At 38.4% G+C, this 27019-nt stretch overlaps 1 protein-coding gene across 3 annotated transcripts in view; it reads right to left on the bottom strand.

Annotated features, from left to right (window-relative positions):
* Nucleotides 1-27019, bottom strand: part of LIMCH1 (LIM and calponin homology domains 1) — a 173087-nt gene that overhangs the window by 42824 nt on the left and 103244 nt on the right. The window contains exons 6-16 of one of the 3 annotated variants that reach the window (XM_079306879.1): nt 24334-24444; nt 19670-19865; nt 15027-15276; nt 14103-14375; nt 9310-9600; nt 7782-8036; nt 6151-6495; nt 5140-5466; nt 4350-4583; nt 3207-3452; nt 2146-2181 (exon numbers count right to left, since the gene is read on the bottom strand). In XM_079306879.1, coding sequence (XP_079163005.1) covers nt 2146-2181; nt 3207-3452; nt 4350-4583; nt 5140-5466; nt 6151-6495; nt 7782-8036; nt 9310-9600; nt 14103-14375; nt 15027-15276; nt 19670-19865; nt 24334-24444 — 2564 coding nt within the window. The remainder of the gene's footprint in view (nt 1-2145; nt 2182-3206; nt 3453-4349; nt 4584-5139; nt 5467-6150; nt 6496-7781; nt 8037-9309; nt 9601-14102; nt 14376-15026; nt 15277-19669; nt 19866-24333; nt 24445-27019) is intronic. The other 2 variants (XM_079306880.1, XM_079306881.1) reach the window with 2 other exon arrangements.

The raw sequence follows: 27019 nt of genomic DNA, 5'->3' as shown, positions 1-27019 counted from the left end.
CCAGTGTACCAGACCTGCAGTTCTGGCAGTGATCTGGCAAAAAGCACTGTGCAGATAATGGTGTATTTGGGATGTTGGGATTTTCAAGCTACACTGCTTTATTACCACAAGTTACAGTTGTTCTTGCCAGCAATATCATGCAGTAATTTCTTTTTTTAACACATCCAAATAAATTTTGGATTAAAAAAATCCTTAAGTACTTCAGTGTTTAATTAATTCAAAAGGGAGAGAGAAGATAAAAAACCTTTTCATGAGAATATGTTAACAATCCTTATGTAAGGTATTTATCATGTTGCTGCATTACCATCTTAGAGTCATACTAAAACCTAAGAAACTCCAACAAAATATAAAAGGGGATAGACTGGCTCAAAATCAGACGCTAGTAAAGAAATACTCAAGAATCTCAGCTCGCTATGAGCCTAAACTCACATTGGACTATCACGGTACCACCAGAATTCTCCTCTTTGGGAGATGGGAATGGGTCTGATCAGCAGCAACACACTAAGTATTGCCTTTTCTGGACCCTGAGACAGACTAAGGCTCATGACAATATCTAGTCTTCCTCTAACTAGCAAAGGGAACTTTGACAGCCTAATAAAAGAGTCTTTAGTTTTGCTGCTGGAATAAGAACTTCTAGTCGAAGACTGAATTCAAGTTACACTTTTCAATGGGGACTTGTCAAACATTTTAAAAAATATTTCAAGTGTCAGTTCAATTTATTTTTCCTACTTGAGAGTCAAGTTTTACTAGAATCTTCATAAATACTTTGTCTTCAGAAGGGAAAACACGGTCTCACTTCTATAATAACTTAAAAGACAGTATAGGAAAATAATTGCTCTGTAAAATGCAGCACATTTGGAAAGGATGACAATGAAGTTTGAACATTAATTGTTTTGCCTTTTAAAGCAAAATCAGAATCAGTATGGAATAAGCAATATGATCTGTTGATCATTGCTACTCTCACGTTATACCACCGAGCCTATTGCAACGCCTCTTTGAAGGCATCTCCATGTACCTTCTCTCATGATTGCATTTAATACAATTCATGCACAGATTAAAAAATCTATCCTATAAGCAGGCTTTCCAAAATAGCTGGAGCATCCTCATTGTTATACAGCACTTCTATGTTATATTGCTCTTTTTATCTCATCCCTTCATTTGACTGGACAGATTCCTGCTGCTTGGAAATGATCATGTTTACTCTGTAGTCAGAGAACAGAGACTTTTTTCAGCATAACAGAACTTGTAGAGAACACTCAGTTCATGATTCTAAGCTTTATCATCAGAGGGAAGGGTGAAAAATTGCATGTGAGTCTTGTGTATACTCATTATAAAACTCCCACAACTCTGCATACTGTTTCTATTTTGAGATTTAATCTGGGAGACAGAGAAGGCCATGTGCATTTCTGTAAACAGAAGGACATTAAGGATATTATTATGTGGGTAGTTCTCAACTATTTCTCTTCTAAATGGCTAATACTTCCAGAGAGGTTTCCAAATGACACTGCATACTATTCTGTACTAAAGTTTGTATGCATACATGAACAATTAAAATTTTTGAGTGCAATAAATGTCAGTTCTACTCCTTTAATGAAGTGATAATCAAGGTGAGAGCTTAAAAATTGAAATGTAGTACATTATTAAATTAAACCTAACCTAGAAGGGATTGAATATTAAGTTTTTAAAAGAGAATAAAGGCTCAGCTAAAGATGCATCTTCCTGGTAATTATTATGAAGATCACAATATTATTTTGCTTTGGGATTTGCTTATTTCTTCCTGTTCCTTCTCATACTTCATTTTTTTCTTCAACACCCAGATTCAACCCAACTTCTTTACCTGTAGCTGATTAGAGGCAATGGAAATTCAGAAGACAAAATAAATAAAAAAAGAAGAAACAATACTTTAAGCAACAGCTGGACATTAGTATTACATTTAGTTTTTATGGGCTTTTATATAGAAATTATTTTTAACTGCAATATGAGCCATGTTGCATTCCATTTTTCAGTACTGTCTGAAAAATTTATTTGCCAAAACACTGCAAAATAATAATGATGCATCAACTGCATTTTAAATTAGTAGAAAGATGGGAAAGCATGCAGTGTAAGTTGTTTAAAACAGAATCTTGTGAACACAAGACAACTTACTCTGCGTCATCAGACACAGCAGTTCTGGGGCCGAATCTACAAGACCAAATATAAAATTAGATTGCGGATAAATACATTAAGTAGTAATTGCAATTGGACCCCTATAATTTGCAAAACTATCACTTCTACTAATGAAGCTGACCAAAATAGAACCATACTGTTCAGGGATTATGTATTCATCAAACAAGACTTACCTGGATCATCCTGAGGTCAAACTACATGAGAACAACACCCATCCCTCCTTAAACACATACTTATGCCCCACATTATAAAAATCTGTTGAAGTATACCTAAAATGTGTGTAGAAAATGGTTATTGAAAATAGACAATGTCTTAGCATTTACATTGTGCCATACATGCAGTGAATGGAGACAAAACTTAATGGTTACATTCCACAGCAGTTCTTAGTACCACTATTGCTGATGCATGAGAGAGACAAATATTATAGTGAGAAAGTGACTCACAGGAATTCCTTGTTCTTGGAAGGGTTGTTTTGGTTTTGGTTTTTTTGTTTGCTTGATTTTTGTTTTGTTTAGGTTTTTTTGCTTTTTGGTTGTTTTTTATTAGTTGGTTTTGGCTTTCTCTTGTCAAGGCAGGAGAGTACAGGTGAAAAAACTTACTAATAATACACAAACAAGCAGCATTCACTAGAATTATGGTCTTGTTTACAGCTATGCAAACCACATATTTATATCTGGGATTTATGATGAAAGAGCATAAAGTGCAAAAGTCAATACTACCACATTTCTAACCATGAGAGAAATAGAACAAACATCTCTCAATGAGCAGAGTCCATTTTAGCATCTCCTCTTCATAAACTTTTCTTGCAATTAAACATATACACTGTAATCAAACATTCCTTTCACTTAGCTTTCAATTAAATATTTAAAAAAATCAAAATAAAATGCATTACACAACTATTCTTTTTGTTTCTAAAATATGTATTAGTGACATACAGTGTTTTAGTCTGGACTGAAAACACACCAGGCAATGCACAATCTGAACTCTGAAGTGTGCACACAGGGGTGTACAAGCTGCGTGATTCACACCAGAAAGCTCACGTTTGCAGATGCTCATCCTTGGATGAAAGTGTTTCCATTTTTTTTTCCTCAGGAACCTCCTGAAGCTTAGATGTTTGACCAAGGTGGACTTCACTGTGGCCATCTTCAGCCACTTGGGCAGTACTAATAATGTCATCTTGTCCTCTACGTGGGAGACTGTCCTCCTGCCCTTGCTGCTGCTCTTGTGGTGGTTCTACTGCAGGTTTTCCAGAGCTATTAGTGTAGACTTGTGGACATTTTTCAGGCCTGAGTGAGCCAAAGGCAGTAGTGCAAAGGGATGTATTAAGAAATATTTCAAAAATCATACTACATAATGAAAAGCATAACTATAAGTTAACAAAATAACAGCCCTTAGAAACCCAAATAGTAAACACAAGACAAGCTAGGTGAGGCAGGAGTAAAAACCATAATTTTAAGAGTCAAATGCTTGTATCATTTTTTAAAGTCAGAAAATAAGCTATCCATAACACCATTGAAAATTAAAATATAAAGTTTTTTCACTGCTGAATAGTAGATGTAGGTTTTTTTCTCCTGGCTAAGATGTAATCTAGTTTTTCATCCATGTCTGTACATACTCTGAAGAAGCTGATGAGTAAGAACCTTTCCACTCTTGCTTGCATGTGGCTCAACCACCAAATGATAACTCTATGCAAAGGCTTCAACACTCACCCAGCCTCAAATATCTGAGCAAAAGTGCTTAGAAAGACATTGAGCAGTATCAGGAAGAATCTCGGGATCTCTAGAATTCCTGTTAGGAAGTCACTGGCACTAGTTAAGCCATAGACAATCATCTAACCTACCACATCCATCATCTCCATTTCTAGCTGGAAACATTTGTAATTATTACCTTATATTAACCAGAAACCTCTGCAAATGTAATGTAATTAATGTAATTGTTACATAGATCTGTTTCCACACGTTGTTAGAATTTTGTGTCTGGTAGAGCTCTGGTCTGAGTCTCCACATGGCTCTTCTAAAAGGGACAGAAACCTTCTACTGCCTTCTACTGAGCAGAAAGAATTAGAGAACTGAGGACAAGCATGAAAATAACTACAACTGAGCCACCAAATCTTCTCATAGAGAGATCTTGACAAACAGCCCACAGGGCTAGCTAAAAGGGATGGAGAAAAACAACTTTCTTACCTCGTGGCTTTCTTCTCAAGTTCTGTAGCTGTGCCCTGCTTATTCTGCTGCTTTGAAAATGGCATGGGAAGGAACTGTTTAACACTGGGCTCAGGCTGTTTAAGAAAAGCTCCAGTTCTTCTGGCTAACATGTCATCTCTTTGTGGGTCTGGGAATTTCACGTTGTTTTCTGTTCCATCATTCTGCAACTGAGGGATTTCAAGCTGTTCTTGGCTCTCTTCTTGTCTGATAGGACTGCTCAGAGAGACAAGTGACACTGTTCCATGATAATGCTCACTTGTACAGCAAGTGACTGCTCAGGCAATGTGAGGTACTGTTACTCTAAACAAAGTTGAGAACGATAGACAACTAGGCAAACTATGCATCTTTAGCCACAGTATAGGGAGTAAGAGGAAATTATGTTGAACCCCACACTTATGTAGGTGATTTGTTAGAAGTTGGGAATTGTGTACAAATCTATGTGATAACTTATTCACTTGGAAACTGGCATAAAAATCTAGACTAAGCACCATGGTTTGCAAAAGAAATCCCCCCCAGAAGATGAAAGACTATTTTCATGCTGAACAGCAGTCAACAACTAAAGTACTAAAATATTATGAAAGAAAACAGACTGTTTTATACTCCTGGGATACATTCCTGTAAGTAATTTTACAAAACAGAACACATGCCATGATGAGTAAGAAAAACACATCCTTAAAGCCCATGTGAAGAATAGGACAACATTGCTGACTGATCCAAACTAACACCGCACACAAACCAGGCTCAGAAGGACCTGCTTCTGTTCTCTGACCTTTCTCCTTCCTGTCGAGTCTTCAAATCCTTTTCACGAGCTACAACCTCCTCTTTCTGCTGCTGCAACAGATAAGGAGCTACTGACAGGGGAGGACAATTTATGGGAATGGAGCTTGTGGCACGCCTTGAAAAAGTTCCCATCCTTCTAACCAACATATCATCTCTCTCAATATCTGGTAACTTCCTGTCCCATTCTTCCTTGGTGCTTTCCTGCTGTTTGCTCAGACTCCATGGTGTTTGTTTTTCAGAGATGACATCAGAAGCCGGTACAGGTGATGGAATTCTCTTGCAAGAGTCATCTGTACCTGACTTGACTCCCCCCTCACTAGTGATGAGAATGAAAGAAGGGGTGAGACAGATAAAACATTCCCAGGTCGAATGAAAGGTAAGAAAAGGAGTCATCTAACTCCAACTGCAAATGTTTTATAAACACACACTTAGCTGAATGAATTGCTTGCTAAAAGCATTCATTAAAAATTCTGGCTGCAGTCACAGACTAAGTGATTAAAAAAAGCCAAAGAAATATAAGATCTGTTAATGTGTTAATGACCCAAATAATTCCTCTTCAGCTAAATGCCAGAAACACAGAGCAGCAGTACACCATCTTCAACAAGAAAGTAAATCCATGAGGTTTGAAAAAAACATTTCTGAAGATCAGTAAGGCCAGCAAGCTGAATGACAAATTCCTAATGTGCTGAAAGCAGTCAAAGCAAAGCGGCTTGAATTCAAGAAGCAGAAAAATCATGAATGATAGCCCAGCCTCTGAGATACCAGTGACTTCACTGCCCATGAGAAAATCTGAGCAAGTGTTTGGAAGATCTGTGCACAGTGTTTTGCACAATCCTACACACGTTAAGATATTGGGAAGACATCAGATGTCTTCTGAAAAAGGGCGTGCACGTAAACAGCTCTTGGGTTTATGCTGCAGTTCACTCCCATGCAGATCAGCATCTGGCAAGAACAGACCTCATTTACAGCTCAGCAGCACTTCCTAACCCACACCAAATACCTGGACTCATTTTCTGGCTCAGATACTTCACTGCTGTGTTCAGCAAACCTGAGACTGACAGCAGTGGTTGAAGAAGAGCTTTCAACACCAGAGAGACTTTCCACACCTTCTTTCTTGCTTTCCTCTTCTGTTCCACTCTTGGAAGAAGCTCTGCCAATAACAAGCTTGTCCCATTTCTGTTGATCAATCTCAGTTACTGGCCCAAAATGCACAAACTTCTGCTTGGGGCTACCAGTCTTTTTGTTTGCTCTGGTTTTGCGGACAGCAAAATCATCATGCGCTACCGCTTTCACCGTGGTATCAGTTGGTGGCAGAGTGTTGCTGGAACATCTGAAATCTTCTTCACTGGTCATAATGAGGAATAAAAGAATGCCCCAACATGAGACCCTCAGAATAAAATGAATTAAATGCTCCTAAGATTTTGAAGGGGTTTTATTTTAAAATTTGAGGACACACGTATAAACAGCTGTGGCATACTGAGCCCCAAATGATATATAAAATGCAAAGACACTGCGGACCTGTGGGGAAAACTCAGGGAGTACATTCACAGAAGTACTTCCTAAGGGCAAGGAATGTAGCATATGGCCTGTTCCAAATTCAGTTCTTCACCCTAACAAAGCCAGAGTTTTCTTATCTGCTCACGTATACCCACGCCACACACTATATGTGACTGCATGGCGCTAGAACTCACTTTGGCACTAGGGAGTTACAGTGGCAAGGGCAATTCACTTACCCTAAACTAAGCAGACTGAATCCTGATTTTAATAAATCACCTCAAAAGTAACAGAGAGACTGCTAATATCTTTAGGGTGAAAGATTGATTGAGTTTTGATTTATTAGAGTTAAAATGACATACAATAATGACATTGTTAGAAGAATGCCAGAACAGACAGCCGTCTTAAACTGCAAAATGGCATGCACGTAAATAGGAAGGCTAAGAGTTGTTATCCTTTCCTACTGGAGTCACAAATCACCTGCCTATGTTATAGTCTATCTCCATAGGGAAGCAGCTTAGAATAACTGCTTTATACTGGCTCCCTTTGTAGAGCTTTTGTTAATAACAAGAGCATACAGACACCATACAGTGAGGCTCCTGAAATCCCTGCTGCAGTGAGACACCGTGCTGGTGTATTTACACAGCACTGGAGTACAATGCTATGCTGATGTATCAGCTCAGGTCTCAAAATAGCACAGAGATATTAATGCAAAAATGCTGATCCTCAGGTAATACTCCCAAGGTATAAAACGCCCCAAGTCCTGAAGATAGCTTTGTAAGGAGCAATATAGTTGCTAGTGTATCACTTGGCAATTTGTGCTGTTCAACTTCAAGCAGCTTCAAAGAAAATTCAGACATGTGACAAGAGGGACCTTTCTGATACTGTATTAGGAGTACCTACAAGAAAAGGGACTGTAAAACTACTATAGTGCTCTACATGATGGATACACTTTTATTTCATGATGGACAGCACATCTATACAGATTTTTGGACTCGTCCTAAAAACTGAAATAGGTAAGGACTGGTTGTTAACAAGGCATTCTTCAAGTATAAAATCACAAACACACACAGCAGATTCTGGCAAACTAAACATGCTTCCCAGGGTGCCAATCCTGTCCACAAGCAGAAACCATACCTGGGCTCCCCTGACAGTTTCAATCTTTTCCAGGTCTCCAGATCTGCTTTTGTTATAGAAGCATTGACACAAAGCACATCTTCTTGCAGCTGAGGAGCGACCCTTTGAGATTTCTGTTTTGCCAAATCATCTTTTTCATTATCATGCTCTTTCACCTGCTGTTCCTCCTCTGACTCAGTCTTCTCATTTTGCAGAAGTGGGTTCTCTTTGCTTGTAACTATTTGCCTTACTGATGCCATGTGCACCCGTCTTCGTCTAATTTAATGCACATTCCAGTTCAGCAATAAAGATATTTTGAGGAAGCAATTATAAATCAGTGGCAAAAGAAGAGGTTCAGATCTCAAGAAGATAAAACTGAATTTATAGTATTAGTTTCACACTAATTTTAGGAAGTAAACATGGAATGAATCATTTGAAGTTCAAATCTCTCAGCTATGCTACCCCACTCATGCACTACTGAGATCACTTCTTCACATGAATGCCTATTCCCAGCTCAAGTAAGAAAAATCTTTGTGTTATTACTGCATTAAGTATTTCTGCAAGAAATAAAATTTCTGTTAAATAGTTACAAATATTTCATTTGCATACTATTCACAGTGAATTCAGGTTTTGGTTTCAAACATACTAGAGAATTTCTTTGATCTTAAGAGTCATGTCAATAGCATGGACTCTTTGGACTACTAAAATTTAGTTAAGTGATCCTCAGATGTCCTGCCAAACTAGTCATTAGAAAATGTTAATATAATCAAATCACCAGGAACTGAACAGTACATTTGAAAATTGAAAGAGCTCCTAAATATTAGAAATCTTCTGAACATATCAGTTGTTAGTTAAGGTTCCCCACTAGATGTATATATTGGTTTTATCTAGAATCACATCTGTTTGCACAAATAAAACAAATATATTTGTTTCATGAAAAAGATCTCTACCTAGCAAATATTTGTGTTCAGCAACTTCTTAAAGATCTGTATCACTGAACTGAAGAAAGAAGATACTTTCTAGGTTGAAGACCTGTAAGCCCAATCTGTTTCCCATACCAGTTCTGCATAACACACATTAGGACCAGGTGCAACATAATTCAGAACAGTGTTGCAGGCATATATATTCAGTGCCTCAAGTAAGGATTCATCTGGTCCATGTTTTATGCAGGGTATTAAATGAGCATGACATGAAAGAAATCCATGGAAAAATGTGCACTGAAAGTGACCGGAAAAAGAGCTGAGATGCAAAACATATTTTCTAAATTTATTCTCTACTATTCAGGCTCATGACCTGTCTCATGAGCTTAGATAAGAGAAGTGTCCTGCCTTTATCTTATTTACACTCAGAGTCAATTAAAACTTCTCCTCACACTCTAACAAAAAATTAGTTTGGTTCACTTTATGATAAAGCATTACCATTTACTTTAACCTATATGTTTTGGGTTTTTTTTGTAGCCAAGACAGCTTTAGGCCTATATATATATACAGCAATACATCATGGTGTAATTAAGCATTGTAATTGAAAGAATAAGACCATGAATGCACACCTTGCATGTTCCTTTTTTTCCATCTGCAATGGCTTTTTAACATCTTCCAGTTTACCTTTCTCTTTACTTGTATAGGGTCCGACTATAAAGGAGTTAAATGGAACTATGTGTTTGGGTTGATTCATCCTGGCTCTTCTGGTGGCAAAGTCATCCTTTTCTAAATCAGGAACTTTGCTGGCTGCTTCATCTTCTGAACCAGAATCCTTTCCTTGATAATGTGTCATGAATGGGTTGTCCTTGCGAAGGATGATGTCTGGGATGCTTCCGCTGTCTTCACATATTGGCTTTTTACTGATACAGAGTAAAATTAAATTAACCTGTTGATGCACCAGAGGAGGAGAGGGCAGTGCAGCACTCATCTCCAGGTCAAAAACCAAGCACAGTTAATCAAATGTGCTCCGAGCTGTTGTTAGATTGCACAAAGCCTAACTAGAAATAAAACTTTTCATATACAAGCAGCAAATCCACAAAGACTTCACATAAAAAGACTAACATGTTGGACCTTTACTTATTTTAGCTATAGCTGGAAGAATGAGTCAGAACAAATTTTAGCATATGAGATGCAGTGAATGTAGTACCATAACTGGCAGTATTAAACTTATTGAAAACTTCAAGCAAAAGAAGAAATGTTATACAAATACCTGATTCCTGGAAAATGTTGCTGAGCCCTGAAATAACATATTTGACATTTTTCTTAATAGATCTATTCAAAAAAACCCCATTTGAGTAATCATTGAGGCTCTCTACCCTAGTATGCTTAACTGCTCTCTTCTCACATGCACCATGATTGTTCTTTTTCTAATTAACCTTTCCTTTCCCACAGAATAAGCCCTCTATGCCAATGCTGACATAGAGTAGCTGCAATGATAGCACACCAGTCATATTGGCATGCTGAAAAACACTGCCACCTGCCATCATCAGAAACACAACTGTTATCAACACAGCCTTGCTCTTACTGAAGATTACGACAATAAAGACACTTGACAGCTGGTAGCCATAAAGATTAAGCTTATTTTAACTTGTAAGGGTCAATACTCTTAGGCAAACTGAAAAGACAGATGGCAGAAGCTAGACAACTCTCACGTTTAAAAATTTAATTTCTCCTAATGATATTTTAGGAAGTTGGGCAGCAAGGACTGTTGCATGCAGCATTTTTGTAGGCACTTGTTCTGTCATGTAGCACACCTTGTTATACAAAGTGAAATAGAGGGGATCACAAAGGATTAAAGAGACTGGCATTAAGAAAGCGAATCTAAATAGCTCAGGGGTTGCTCCAAGTTTCTCTACTATCTTACAGTGCTTTTTAAAAGCATTTAAAATATTTTTAATCCCTGTAAGACCACTACATACACCACTTATTTTACATTCTCAGCTGCCCTTTCAAAGTACTGCTCCACAGAGTTGCTGGAGAAACTTATGGGGAAGCCATAAACCATCTCTGACAGACCAGCCTGGCTCAGGCTCAAAGGATATATGAAACTGTCTGTTTTTGCCTTCTCATGCTGCAAAACACAGGATCCCCTGTGAATGATGTGGAGAGTATGGTCTCAAATTAGCTAAAGGCAACTTTTTTTCCTTAGATCTCTCTAAAGGATCAAGATTTCACTTAAGGCAGCAGAACAACACTGGCCAATAGCATTCCAAATGGGAACTGCTGTCCCTTTTCCTCACGAATACTTGTGTTCACAACAGCTTCAGAAACAGCTGGCTCACCAAGTGATTATTTAGTAAAAACTGCTGGATTTTTCAGTCTCATGTCCACCAATACCAGTGAGGCTTCAGAGCATCAAATGTAGCATTTCAGAGAGCAGTGTTTTTGCAACAAAGAAATACTGAGTTATAGTACTCAAAAGTGCCACTATGAGTCATTGCAATGAGAAACTTACAGCTTTTAGTATGTAACTAGACTTCAGTAATCAGTTTCTAGGTTGAGAATATCTTCCATTCATTTACTATTCTTTTCATAGAATCAAAGATTAGCTGTGACATTTTGAGGTCCCCTGAAACAGTTTATGATGGTCTCAAAAGTATTTTTTAAGATCAGTTTACCATGGTATAGGTAGCAAAGACTAAATAATAGATTTAGCTGCAAACTGCTCTTGCACACCCAGCCCCAGCTGTGGCAGAAACAGTAAATGGGTAATGCTGGTACAGCAGGTGCTTCCAAAGTGGCTGCAGGCATTTGCACTCCCTGAAGCAAGGGTCTCATATAGGCTTGTGGATCCTTATATTGCATTTCGGAACAATGGAAAGCTTTTGGATCCCCATGCTCTGTTCAAGATAAGAGTCCATGTTATTTTTCAATGAACATATCATAAATGCTTTCTCATATTCCTCTCTTAAATTCTCCTCTTCATCATCTCTTTAAACACAATTATTCTCTTTTTAGGGTGTCTCCATTAATGTGGTCCTTACCTTTCATATACAATGCAGTAATTAAGAGACAGATGTGCAGGCAATAGGCAAGCAAGGAGTATCACATATCAATGCAACATGCAGCAGAGACAATTCACTCTTTTGGAAAGGAGAATTACTTTTTGGCATGCATTTGGATAGCATCTAATTCAGCTAACTAAAGCAGCTCTTTCCTAGAACATGCTACAGCAATGGAGACAAGCACTTAGACTCCAAGCAAAAAAATACATTAGCATACAAGTTCAAATCCTTCCTGTTCAGGACTCAGAAGAGTTCCCCACTGAGTTTAAGCTTTAGAAACAATTAGATGCCTTGTAGAACTCAAAAGTCACAGTGGGTGTCCTCCAGAGGTCAATAAGTTGAGTGGAAACAGCCTGTAAACAACTCTAAGGAACTAAAATAAAACTGCAACCTCAGGTGATTAAAAAAAAAAATGAGAGAGGCTGGTATCAGAGAAAGATGAGGGAATAAGAGGGGTAAAAGAAAAAAAAAATCAGAATACAGAAACAGACTGAGAATTTCTGGGTGCCATTAGTGCATGGAAAATTGAACTTGATGCCAAGAAGAGGTATAAAATGGAGATGTTTAGAGAAGAAGAATAAGACTTTAAGAAATATGATTAAATGCTCCCTGTATCCTAAACTGTCACTACTAAATTCTTCCCTTCTCCTCACCCACTTTTCTTCCACTTTCACATACCAAGAATTTTCCTTCATCCCCTGTGCTTTTTTCTGCCGTGTCTTCCTACAATGCTCAGAAGCAGGCTCCTACTTTATTACAGTGACACTTGGGTTACAAAGCTCTGCTCTTTGACCCTTAGCTGGGACAGAAAACTATCATCTCCTTCTTTCAGCTGCCAAATTCCACAAGTCGCTTCCACTGAGACCAAGGAAGAAAAATTACTTGTTATTTCTCCTCCCTTCTCTGTAAGGCCTCTAAGGACAACAGATTGTCCAAGGAAAGAGCCACACGTGTTCACACATTCTTCCTTTGTGGATATCAAAACAAGCACAGAGTTGGAAAAAGGTCTCTCAACATGGTGAGTATCCTCCAAATGCAGACAGAGCTATTTGTTATGCACTGCACTGCTAAACACAAGCAATGACTACATTTTACTACATATTACTACATTACTACCATTAATACTACAGCCTTGGACTTAGAATAGGTTTTGCTAATAGACCTCTGGTTTATGAATTCTCAACCAACTAGCACACTAAGTGAGGCTGAAGAACTATGCCAGATAGCTCCTCATCATTAGTACTGGGCTTTGTCAAAAGTAATACCTCACATCAGACATAAACACTGGTTCAGTACAGCTAACAACAGTGAAGTAGACCTGAGAAGAGGACATGTGACAACATATATTCTGTGACTATTTCATCTGCATATGGCATATCTGTATGTGGCTGCACACCAGCTCCACAGTACTTATAAATAAACTGTACCACATATAAGCTGCACTTTTTCCTACTACATTTCAAAGCCCAGACTCTAGACCAGCATCTGCTAAACTACTCATTGTTAGGATTTCACCCCACAACTCATAATAAAATATTTTGGACAGGAGGACATATGGACACTTATCCTTTAGCCAAACCATTTTGATCATTTATAAGTGCCTAATTTTCTGACATGTTACGTAAAACTCTACTTTGCAGATCATCCCCATGAGTAGAAGAGATTGAGATGATGGAAAGGCATGGGCTGTGAACCTAGCTGTCATTCAGCTCTCAAGTTAAAGAATAGGAAATATCCAAATTGAACAACATCCAAAGATAACTAACACAGGTAATAAGTGAATAACTACATCTATTCCATTCTAAAGCCAGTCAAATTATGTCTGCTGAATCATGCCTTCATACTTTAACGGGTACATGTGTTAACAAGCATTGTGCTTTTATAGTTCCTGCCATTAAAAATAAACAGATCATTTATTAACAGAGCTAAAATTATCAACCACCTAAAAAGTGTGGTTAAGTAAATTAAACCATACCACCAGCAACAAGTAATGTAAGTTTCTGAAACTTGTACCTAGACTAGGCATTTTTAATCTAGATTTCTAAATATTTTATTAAATTCAAGAGAGAATTAAGTGGAAGGGGACAAGTAGTCTGTGTAGTAGTTTTCCTGGAGCCTGTTTACATTATGCTGTAAGACAATTTCTCAACAGAAATGCAGTTAGCATCATAAAGCTTCACAATCCACAGATGCCATATCACAAGCTTTTTCAGACCAAGACCTTCACTAGTGATTGTGAGTGCTTAGCAGACTAGATTTTTGTTAGGAGATGCGAAATCGCAGCGGATCAAAGAACCACACTTCAGCCAATCCTAAAATCGTGAGGCGTGCATGATTTCCCACACTCTTGGGCTAACCTGCCATAGCGCTGGGCTGCTGACATGACCTTAATACCAGCTTGTTCAAGTCTTCTTAACTTTTTTATCTCTTCCACATCTTTCCCCTTGGATGCTGATGTTTCTTTTGCACTACATGAAGTAGACTGGTCCATGGAGTTTTCTTCATTTTGATTCACACCTAATTGATTTTTAAGGGAGCTTGCTTCAGGAGCCATGGAGACCACTTTCTCCTTTTCACACAGTCCTGATGTTTCATTCAATTCTTCTTCTATGGTTTCAGGGTGGGGTTTGCTATTGAATTATACAAGGTAGTTTAATGTAGGCTGTGCCTAAACCATACACACTTATAAGCACATTTTGCTGAAATCAAGATGCCAAAGGACGAATCCTGATGAATAATCAGGGAAGATAATTATGCTCTTTAAAGAAAGTTGCTTCTTAGTCCAAATCAAAAGTGAAGTATTAGTTAACAAAACCAACATGCAGAGTCACACACAGTCTCACACCCATATAAACCACACTGGTGGTATTAAATACAACATACAAACAAATTTATTTTACAAAAAACCATACCGAAAATATTATTTATTTTGATTAAATGTATAAAACATTACTTTTAAGTATCATTTGTCAGTAATTGTTTTGAGAACTGAAACAGATTGTCCAGAACAGTTTCTTTCAGCCTTAGGTTTGAGTCAACAACTTAGATGAACCAACATCTTGTCAAACAAAAGCTGTACATTGCATTGTATGGTAAATAATGACATCACAACAATGATTTTCCACTTGTTGCTTTTCCACTAGTTGCTAAAAACTACTTATCAGCACCACACCAGCAAGAGATTTATTACAGTATCATACACTTTGTGAAAAGAATGAGAATTGGGGAAGTGTCAAAGCATCACCACTGAGGAAAGAAGAGGGTGGACAGGCCAGGCTTACCTGAAGGGTCTGTCTCCTAGTGGTGAAGTGGCTGTGCTCCAGCTCTTTCGGTACTCTTCTCGTTCAGCTTTCTTTTTCCGAAGCGGAGCAGGTACATAGAAAGTCTGATTACTCTTGTTTGGGAGGTACTGGTTAAAAGGCACAGCTGATTTAGGTTCGCCGTGGGAGGTCCGCCTCGCCAACATATCATCTTTTTTCACATCTGGCATCTTTCTGTGTGGCAGGTCAGTTTCCGAGTCACTTCCTCTCCCTGGTGAGGAGGTAGGAAAAAAAATTATTTTCACTTTCATCCAGTTGTTTGGGTTATTTTTAAACTATAAATCAGGGAAGACACCAGCAAAAAATTACATTTAGCCACTTTTACCTACACTTGTATTTTAAAGTCAGTCACTCATGTTGGCAGCCATAACATCTGCACAGACAGTGGACTTTTTATCATTGTTCCCTGAAAAATTAATCTTCAGCCACAGGCCACATCAAAAAACCTTAGGTTAAAACTACCCAGACTTCTCAATCACATAGGACAGAAGTTTACCTAAATCCAGATGACTCCTAGTTGTACGTAAGGCCATGTCTAACTTAATTCACAGTTTTGAACCTAGACTAACATGTGCCTAGCTCAAGCACAAGCAAAGAAAAGTTCCATGTTGTATAGGTACAGAATGGAATATGGAATATGTGGATGTTTATACATACAAATTAACACAGCAATTTGAACACAGACAGTTTTGGTTAAGACCTGAGAATAGCAGCAGCAGCTTTGAACCAGAAGGCTCGATGGTCTCTTTCAAGTCTCACTGGTTGCCTAGTCAGTCAGTCTAGCACACTGCAAAATAGATAGAGACTTGATCCCCAGATGAAAAGGTGCAAGGAGAGAGGGAAGTGATCTCAGGATTTAGATTTTAGATCAGTACAGTGAAGAAATAAAGTGGCAGAGAAAAATCAAGAGTTGGAAAGAATAAGACTAGAGATTAGCAGAACTAGGTGACCACTTGATTTTGTTCAAATGAACGTTTGATTTTCTTCAAATGAACGAAGCTTTCTGATATTTACAACCCATTTAACTTAAACTTAGGCAAATTTCTGACTTGAAACTCCCAAATTTTAGGAGTGTAGGAGAAACACCCTAAAGAGCATTTGCAATGGTGAACTGCTCTCATACCCATTTTGGAAGCCACTTCATAGACATTCACTAGATTCCCTGCATCATGAGGTTTTTTTTAAATAATTCACAAAGAAGTTATGCAAATAGATTTCTCCCAGCAGTGTAATCTTACCATGGGCCCTGGTTTGAAGAGCGAAATGGAATGTGTTCAGCCATTTGTCCCATCAGCATTTGTATGTTCCCCAAGCTTTGGAGAGTTGGATGTCTCTGGTCCTTGGCCCCTTTGCAGCACTTGCATATGCAATTAGTTGTTATTATGCATATGCAATGTTCCCCCTTTTAGGGTGAAGGACAGCCACTCAGGTTGTGTCCTCTTGTTAATTCAAAACACTAGTAAATTAATAGCTAATTCACTGTGCTATGTACTGAACAACTGAAAACAATGAAGTCATAAAAATCACAAGTAGCTTGTGTATAATTCAAAGTGGGGGAAGAAAAAGAGGTCTAACTATGCTAGGAATGTTACTCGCAAAGAGCTTTTGCAGTAGATTGAGTTATTAATGATTTGCTTGGAGAGACAAAGAATGAAAAGGAACAGTAGGAAAAGACATGGCACAATGGAAATGAATGTTAGGCAAAAATCACAATGCAGTTTTTTGTCAGTAATCTTTTGCTTGAACAATTTTTGTAAAGAACTTATGACAACTAGTACCACAATTGGTACCCTGAATCTATGTCTAAACAAAAAGTGGAGATACCATCATAGAATTATGGGTGTCTGAGGATAGCTGAGGTTTGAAGGGCTATAGTTAGACAGAGTTAGACAGAGAAGGGCACAGAGTAAGTAAATTATAAGAAAAAAATCCCTTATTGTTATTTGCTATTCTGATTGCTTTTGACTTTGGTCTGGTGCCTATTTTCATAACACATGAAAACCAGTCTTGAACTGGCAGACAGAAATGCTGAAATAGGTAACCACAGTAGTAGAGGAATTAGAACACATTCCTCTCCCTCATTACTGATGTGCTTACCAGCATCCCCAAGCTGAGTACTTCAAAGAAAAAAAGCTTGTTTAATTATTCATATCTTACTCATGAAATTATTTTCAGCTCAAATTTGAAAAAAAAAAAGTACTTGAAGTCAATGTACCAAATGGAAGATGCAGCTGTGCTCTACATTTACAACTTTAAGTTTGTTGTTCTGCATTTCCAAGTAGAAGCAGCAACAGTTTCCTACTACAGCAAGTAGTGACAAGCAATTATACACTATATACATGCAAAAATCCTTCTTAAAAGGATCCATGCACATCTGCTAGCCAAGCAGAGGATTTATTCACTGGCAACTCTAAAGGCAGTTCAGTCTGCAATTTTACTAGGTTTTAAATAACCATTCTACTCCACCACTGGTTTTGTTTGTCTTTTGCTAAGGGACAGGCTCCTCATGGGACACCAGAGCAGCTCCTCAACAGTGAGACTAACTACAGATGGCATTTGTGAAGGTAGAATTACCTACTGCTTCCACCTAAACTAATCACATTAGGATCACTTAAATAACATCCGTTTGGGCTTTTTTTACTTCTAGGAGTGGAAGGAGTCATAGTTTTAGTTCACAATAATATTATTTGGTTTATAAAGCCTCCTATTTGAATGGAGAAAGAAGTAATGAAAACAAAATGTTTTCCTCCATCCAGCTTTGCATATAGAATCATAGAATTGTTTAGGTTGGAAAAGACCTCTAAGATCATTGAGTCCAATATACTGTTTCCATCAAAAACTACTCACAGCTGAGTAAAACATTGGCCTGCTGGGACCACAGGAAAAGGTTCAACATAAAAGAGGTCAGCCAAGTTACACCTCACCTGCAACTGTTGGAGGAGACAGCTGTGAAGTTATGGCAGCAGTAAGCAGGGAAAATAGGACACATTAGAAAGTGTTGACTGGACAAGTCATACATGTGCACACAGCATCTGCACGCACCCTGGTTAAAGTCTAATTCTTCTTTGAAAAAAACAAAGAACAAGCTTTGTGTGCTTTCATCTTATTTTGAGTCTGTAACAAACTCAGGAATGTGACAAGGTAGTACATCTTAGCAAACAATCTGTGGCAAACAATCACAGAACCTTTCTGACACTGATAATACAGCAGAATTTGACAAGAATCATCTACAGGACATATGTAACTGGCTGCCTACCAGCTCCAAGTAAGCAGGGACACTGGACATCCACTGAGCACCCAGGATAGAGCAACACTTTTCAACTAGGATATGTGAGGTGTTCCTATTTGCCAACACCATGCTTGTCTCACTTGAGAAGCCAGAAAAACATTTTATAATGTGGAGCCTGGGGTCTGCTTAGTGTCCAAGGGGTCATGAGGCTGTTTCAGGGAATCAGCCCCAGTAGCTGGATCTGGATGGTCAACCAGCAACAGCCCAAACTCACAAGCCACTCCGAGCAGCAGAGTAGATCTTAGTTCTAATTTTCCCACAGCTCTTTCATAATTCTACTGTGATACCAGCTTTCCTTGCCAGCTTTCCAGTTCTAAGGAGTTCCCCATCACCTCAGGAAATCTCTCATGTGTCCGGTTATGATTAGTACCAGTTTCTTTCACACTGCCAAAAGCAGTATGAACATCTGGTTCCTACCAAAAAGTCTTCCTGCCTCTCCTTTTTAAATTAAATAAACAACAGTACTAAGGAGAAGTGATTCATGTGTGCAACATAACTTCATCTGATGATGAAGTTTGACTTATTCATCTGTTTATCAGGAATGTAACTGCAGAGAAAGAGCCTCAATCATGCATCCTTTTGTCCTAAACCAGAATCCTGCTCATGACAGGTAACCTAAGTGCATGGTCCACACCTAGTCCTAGCAAATCCTTTTTCATCCAGCATGCTGTGTTTACAAGCCTCTGAAAACTTACGGGAATCTGAAAAGAAAGGCAGAGAAGCAGAAGACCTTCTGTGTGCCTAGAGCTGCCTGTCCTCCCACAAACGTGTGCAAACCTCCAATGTTGGGAGGTATTAATTTAACCAGTTTTCTAAATACCGTAAAAACATGTATGACATTTGATAAAGCTCTGACTCTGTCAGACTTTGTCAGACTCATCAGACTCTGTCAAGTATTAGACATTCTCAAGATATTTCTGTGTTATTTATTTGCCTTGCATTTACTTAAGCAAACATTTTATTCACTACAATTCCCTACACCCTGTTCCTGTAATTTTATTTCTCGCTTCAACCTAGTCTGTAAGTTAAAATGAGTCTGCATATCATCCTCTTACACCAAAACCCAGAAAAACACTCTTCCCATCATAAAATTACACTGCAATGATGTAACTCATTTCCCACTGCTACTCTATCTTGAGACAAACTTCAGGTAAGCTGTTGGCAAATCTACACCTCAGGGAGCACAGATCAGCATTCACAGAGAAGGTCTCCCATCGGCTTTGCCCAACTCAGAGGCTGTGTGCACATGAATGGCACTTTTATTCCAGAAATGCTGCTTCTATGTCCCAGTGCTCTGCATGTGGCTGGTACTTACCATCACTACTCCCTCTGAGCACTACATCTGGAGATGGTGTCTGCTGCGAGCGGGAGCCAAAGGAGTCCAGGCTGTCAAAGGAATCATCCCTGCCGTGGCGAGGCGGGGAGAGGGAATCGCTGCGCTCAGAGTCCCAGCAGTCTATGTAGCCGCTGTCACGAATGCTGCGCTTGGGGCTCTCAATATCCTCTGTTTCCTACATGGAAATACAGCAGGAACGTCTTCAGAAAGAAGGCACTGACATACTCGTGAGATGCATTACACATCAGAGAACAAACCACCTTCCCAAATACTAAAAATCTCCTCCCCAAAAAAGGGTTTCCTTGGTTTTTGCCCTCTCTTCCCTTCAAAATAAAGTGCAAGCTTGCAAAAAACAAGTTTTATGCTGTTTAAGAAGAAACTACTCTCACTAGATCAGTACAATGAACTGAGAAAAAGTTCCAATAGACCAGTTAATAAACTGATCAAAAGTGAAAGTAACCTGAAACTTGACTTGCCGTCCACAGTCCATAGCAAAGCCAAAGGCACTACAATTTTAACATCCTGCCTGCATCAGGTTTAAGTTTGCTACTTTCCAAAGGATCCCCCTCCCTCTCCTTGCCCATCTATTCTATCTGGCCAGGACCCCAGCAGACAGCATTCGTTGTTGCTGCTTCAGCTCGGCAAAATAATAAAGCAGTGTGTCCCAGCCTCCGTCTACCTTGAAGATAAATTCCTGTTATGAAAGAGGGATGTCTTTCTCAAGCAATCAGCAATGAAAAATATGCAAAATGCTTTTCCCGATGCCTCAGAAGAATTCAGTTGTGCTCTTTACTCTTTGCCAGCTCCTGGCTCTGGGGGATATGAAAGCACTTGTAGCTGACCCACATGTTCAGAGCAGGGAGAACAATGGTTGTCTTTGACAGCCCTGTGATTATAAATTCTTTCCAGTGCAAGCAGCACATACTAAAACACTGAAACTCCAGCAGAGGGAAAGGTCAATAGAAGCCATCCTCACCCTTGCATTATAATAAAACCCTTGTTTTAGAGAGTGTCTTAACATTAATTGCAATCGCACAGACAGAGAAAAAACAAAAATAACTAAGTTTGTTCAGAGATAAATCTGTTTTTCTCTTCCCCGACAGTAACTAAAGTCAGAGATGTGGGTGCCATTATCAGACTGACATTTTGTGACCCAAAGAGGCTGGAATGTGATCTTTTTTTCCCCCAGAAGCATTTGAATATTAATTCCTAATTAAGAAGCACCCCCTGCTTACCACTAGCTGAAGCACAATGGCTATATTGAGCAGAGCTCCCACTGTCCCTGACTGCTAAGGTTTTACCTATCCCTGGTATTGCCAATGAGAAGATCAATCAGGAATATCACAGTATGCTATGGCAGGCTGCCTCCACAAAAATTACATTTGTCAGAAAAGTGATGGAGAGGGGAGAGCCCCACAGTTATACACCAACACTCCCCTGCCAAACAAGAGGGAGGCTTGAAGTGGGACTGAGACATCGGACCAAATGCCCTGCAAACTTTTCAGGAAGAAGGCCTAATTAGTGCCACTCACTACTAATCTGCCAAAATACCACATTAAGGGCAGCAGCAAAGGTCAACTAAGGCCAAGCTAAACTGTGGTAATGCCATTAAGTAACCTCACGGTAAATAGAAGTGAAAATATATTCTAAAAACAGATAAAATGCATCTAAAATGTTGTAAGGAATCCTATGCAATTTCATTTCCCAGTTCTGCTTAGTGAACTAAAATATTGATAGAAACAATAACAACAAAAATCTATCTCCCTGAATTACACACAGCCAAGAACAAATCTACAAATCCTATCAAAATCCCGTTTGTGAAATGATCCAAAAATCTTTTAAAAAATCCAAATTCCTTAAATCCGTTCATCTTTTCATACCAATCAACTGTTCTCAATCTTTAGGCACACTTCCATTTTCCTAAATTACTGTATTTGAATGGCACAGAACTGCTCAGTAGCTAAAGGGACTTCAACTGGGCAAAAAGCCTCATCCCACATTCACTATCTCCCAGCGTTTGAAAACAGTCCAATTGTGAACTAATGAGTTCTGCAGAGCCTTCTTTCAATGGCCTGTTTATGTTAATTTTGCTGCTCACTAAGAATTAGGAGGCAGGCACCAGGACAGGACCCTAGACTTCTGTAAACATGTTCTTTACAGCTTTCTCCTTGGCAAAGACACTCTCTCAACACAATGCCGTCACACAGACGGGTGCTTGTCCTGCCTTGAACAAACGTCATCTCCCAAATGCTATCAGTGGGAATGTGCTTATCTGTGGGACTGATAACACCACGACATGACACACAACAGCACATTAGTCTTTCATATTATCTAATTAAAAACACAGTATGTCACCGAGCAGCACTTAAAGTGTGATTGCCAAATACAAGATGCATTTGTCCAGGAAGCTCCAACCATTGAATATAATCAAAAAGCCATGGATATTTTGTCATTGGGAATTTCTGGTTTAAAAGTAAAGAAGAATGAGCACTCAAATAGTTAATGAAATTAAAAACAGAGTAGCATGAATAAAATTAGAAATTAATATCCCCTTCAGCATGAGAAGTAGAAAAAGATGAGTCCAAGACAACTTACATCAGAGCTTTCTTTTGATTTGCTTATTAAAAAAAGGAGGGTAGAGAGGATTTACAACAGAAAAACTAAACCACACTAAATTTATGGTCGATTTAGTTATTAAATTCTGTGGAAAAAACACCAGTAGAGAATGTGATAAAGTGTCTTTTCATCACCCGAGCTCAGCTATAAAGAACATCAGAGTGTTGCACAGCATGATTAACATGTTATATTTTACAACCAAATCCTCTTCAAATGCAGTAACATACAAACCCACAATTGCCAGTGGGAAATACTTCAGGGGTACAAGAGAAGGGACATGATAAAAGAAGTTGCCAGCAGCCCTCACAGCAGCATCACTTTTCAGGACTGCAAAATGTTTATGCATTAAAGGCATATATAGCTTTCAGCTTTCATGAGACTTCTACTCTTCTCCCAGCTCCAATATTTGAAACAAATCAAGTACCAAAAGCCTCTTGCTTTTGTCCTTAATTTGCAGCACTCCACAATGCCCATCTAGGCCCTTCATGACCACCAGCTCGCTGGAGAACACTTCCTTTTGCCCCTAGCCTATTTCATCCCACAAAAGGGTTGAAGATAGGACCTCCAAAATGCTCTGATGATTAGTTTCATGGGTAAACATCACCTGGAAAAAGAGGAGCCTCATGGTGTGAGATTAAATATTTTTAAAAAAAACATGATACCATACAGCACTAACACCATGAGAATCTGCACTTTCTGAGCTAGTTCCTTTTTTTGGGGTTGTTTCACCTTTCAGCCCTTTGGAGTGTGAACTGCTCCCACATCTTCTATTTGCAAACAACTCAACTACTAACTTCATCTTTTTATTGCTTAGGCTCAGTCATATCACTCATGAGTACCAAAGTCCTGAGCACAGGTCATTAAAATGAAGACTAAAATAAACTTCTCCAGAGAAGCAGGATGCTTTCTTTTCCTCTCCATTTTCACCTGTTTGTTCAGAGGAACTGGGGTCACAAACTGGAACTTTACCCATCTAGTTCAGGTTCTTTGGTCACACTAAGGTGTATTAAATGCTATCAGTCAGACCACTCTCCAGTGGTGCTGCCCCTGTGAGATCCCAGGATGAAGAGCTGCAGCTGGCACTGTTGCATCAGCACAGAGCTGCAGCAGAATTTAAGATCAGAGCATCCCATGGTTCTCAAATCCTGTGATGCCTGTGATGTCTTGGCCATTAAATGGGGTGAAGAGGGAATAGCAAGCACGAAGCTCTTTGTGGACTGCAGAACTCTCTGTAACTGCACAGCCTTTCTTGAGCAGTATGTCTAACACATGCAGTGCCAGCACATGGTGCAGCCAATCTTCTTCCACACCTGCTGCTTGCCCCTTCCATCCCAAAGAAAGGCAGGTTTGGTTATCAATGCTAACTTTAGCATTAACCATGAGGTTAAGATGTCAAGGTTCAGGGTATGTTAGAATGTTTAACGAAAAATCCCCAAACCACCCAGCAGCAATCACAATTTTTCCCTTCCAACAGAGATCAGCTCATCATAAACCACCAAATATGATTTCAGCCAAAATTCAGAGGTTGGCAAAAACAGATTTATCCTTAACTATGTCCTTGGTGAAACATAATCTCCTCCTCCACTTCAGTTTTATTTAGATCCTTTGGTTTGATGCTTTATGTTGCAACACAAAACCAAAAAAAGCTGCCCATGAGACTGAACATTTTAAAGAAGAAAAAACTATGCTCTTGTGAGTCCCACCACATTACTTTTGAATCTCAGCTCTTCTAGCTGAAACTCAGTGTCATAAATGAAAATAAGTCAAACCAAAACACATGGAATTTAAGATGAAAGAGCCACATGACAGTTCTAAAGCCCTATTTGACATCACTTGCTGCATCACTGATACCACCACAAAGCTGGCTGCCAAAGCAGTTTTCAGAGTTTGGTAGAGTCAGAAACATTTTTGATGTAGAGGTTTACTAAGTAATTTGCACTCCAGCCCCCTCCTCTCATACTTAGCAAGAAACTTTGGAGTGAAAATTTGAAGTAAATTTCCATTCCCAAAACATAAAGAAAAGATACCTTTCTCATTTGTGCCAGGAAGCCTTCAAACTCCTTCAGGTTCAAGGTTGATCCACTATATGACGTGCAGCTGTTTGCTGCTTTCCCTAGCCAATAAATGGTGACTAATACCTGCAGAAGTTAATAAGAATTAATTTAAGCAATCTACATAGTCTTGCAGCTAAATTTACTTTCCTGCAACATCCCTCATTTATTCTGAACTGAACAGTGGCACAGGATTTTTTTATAAATCAGAACTGAAGGGGAAGTGTCTGTCAAAGGTTAAACATAAATACATCAGGCAACTATGAAAATTTAAACAGTCCTACAAAATATGCAACTTAACATATTATATCCCTGGTATTTTTAATAAAAATAATAGAAGTGTTATGTCTGCCTGGAAAATAAACAGAAAAGATAGATATGAGCAGAAAAACTAGACAAATAGATTTGAGACTTCTAGAAAACACACATAAATATATTTGTTCATAAATTCAATGCAAAAAAATCCCTGAACAGTACTAATATAAGTAATCATTAATGAAAACCATTAAGACCAAGGTAATAAACAAAGTACCTAGTATGTCTGCTTGCCTAAAAGCATCTTAAATATGTGTCTATTTCAAGGACAGAAAAGAGAGTCCCATTTTTAATCACCTTAATGTAAGTAACCAGATTATACAGGAACATTTATTTCCAAGCTTCTGCTAGTTAAAGAATTGCTTAGCTCAAGATTAATCAAAAGCCTTGAGCATCTTGTCATTTCTATCAGACTACAGTGTAAAAGTTAGGGATTTCATTCAAGTTCTGACTTGGTACCACTCCATAACTCAAAAATTCCTTCAAAACTGGTAAGGGAAAAGGACCAAGAATTGCCCTTGCAAGTAGCAAAGATACCTGACCTGACACTGCTGGTGTTGCACTTGTTTTAGAAAATGAGAAATTAAGATGCTTAGGATGGTCAAATCCAATACATCCAAAAATGCTGACATTTAGACCATAAATGCAAGGAAAAACCTTTTCTGCACCCACATGTTTCCACTTAGAGCAATGCCTTTAATGATACCTGTGCAGCAGCTATTTGAACTAGAAACTGCTCATCAAAGGCCATTCAATTTGGAGTTTTGCACTGATTAAAAATTACAAACCATCACCCTAGAACTTAGGGCTTTTGCTCATTTAATGCTCATTATTTCAGCACATTCCATGACATTGCAAAGTATTTAACTGCAGAATGAACAGGAAATATTTTGATGTGGAAAAGAGATGCAACCAATAATAAATAATAGTTGCCATTAACTCTATTAAAAAAAAATCATAAACTGAAATATAGTATTTTATGTTTTGATGGGACAGGGCCACATACTTCATGCTATATAGTGAACTAAAGGAAACAAGACTAGCAGAAATCCCAAAGTGGGATTTCACTGGGAACAGACATCTCTTAGATTCTTCTTCCCTAAAACATGCATCCACATTCTTTCTCAGCAACATACTAGACATTTCTTATCAACTTGCTCTAGCATCTCCATTTTTAATTTAAGTGTAATGTCCAAAATTACACAGCACTGCAGCTGTAGAAAAGGATACAGCATCATACAGACCTTCTGTTTAAAAACAACTGTGGTACATAATGTAGAATATGTATTTTATATATAGAGAGAGTTCATATTTTTCTTCAGTTTACAAATAGTATACATGTAATGAAATAATAGAGTAACATTTTTAATAAAGTTCAAAAAATTTCCCCTTTTTTAAAAAATTACATCCAAATCAATATCACTGTGCTGAATGAAAAGAGGTGGTGCTGCTACTACTGATTTTTTGTCATGAAACAATGTTTATTTGAAAGTTTTTCCTTCAATCAACACCACTTGATAAATTTAATGCAAAAATGTTTTACAGTATATTTTCTCAAGTTAGATGAAAATATTTGCAAATAAGAGTATTTCTAGCAACCCAGAAATGGTCCAATTCATTTTGCTATTCAGTTCATTGATGAAGGTTATGGTATTTTTGGAATTTTTATTTATTTCTGATAGAATTTAATCACTTGCTCTCTTCTTCCTTTTTTTTATTAAAAGAAATTTTTAAAAGGCAGAAAATTTCACATTTGCAAGCAATTCTGGCTGGTTGCCAGCTGAGGCTACAGGATCATGCACATGGAAAGCATATATTGCCTACAAGCACATTATGGAGGACACTTTTGAAACTTCACCTTTAAAGCAATACATCTGCACAAAGATGTTTAGCCAGTGCCCATAAAGAATGTTAAAAAACTAAAGATGAGTCCTTCCCCTAAAACTCTGTGCACTGGGTACAGAAGACACTATTCTACTGGTGATGGAAAAGACAGGATGAAGCAGTCTGGGGGAGGAGGTTGTTCTGGTGTCTGGGTTTGCTTTTTTTTTTTTACCTCCAGTCATGGCAGTTATGATTAGTGGCTTTCAAAGTTATTAGAAAATATCTTGGCATTTCCTATCAGGATATAGGGACGTGAGCCAAATAAAAACTATACCAGTTTACAGATATCTAAGGATAGACAGCTTGCTAGGCTTTAAAGTGAGACCAGCAAAGTTTAGACATTTTCTTTTCTAGTTAACAAGTACAGGATCCATTGCCCTTTGTTTAATTTAACAGGAAAATGTAGTTAGAGAATAGCCTTTCTGGGGACATATTAATTTATTTGAAAGAACAACGAGAAATG

The sequence above is a fragment of the Erithacus rubecula genome (assembly GCF_903797595.1).
Source record: "Erithacus rubecula genome assembly, chromosome: 5".
NCBI lineage: Eukaryota > Metazoa > Chordata > Aves > Passeriformes > Muscicapidae > Erithacus > Erithacus rubecula.
This window is presented reverse-complemented; position numbering and strand designations above follow the sequence as displayed.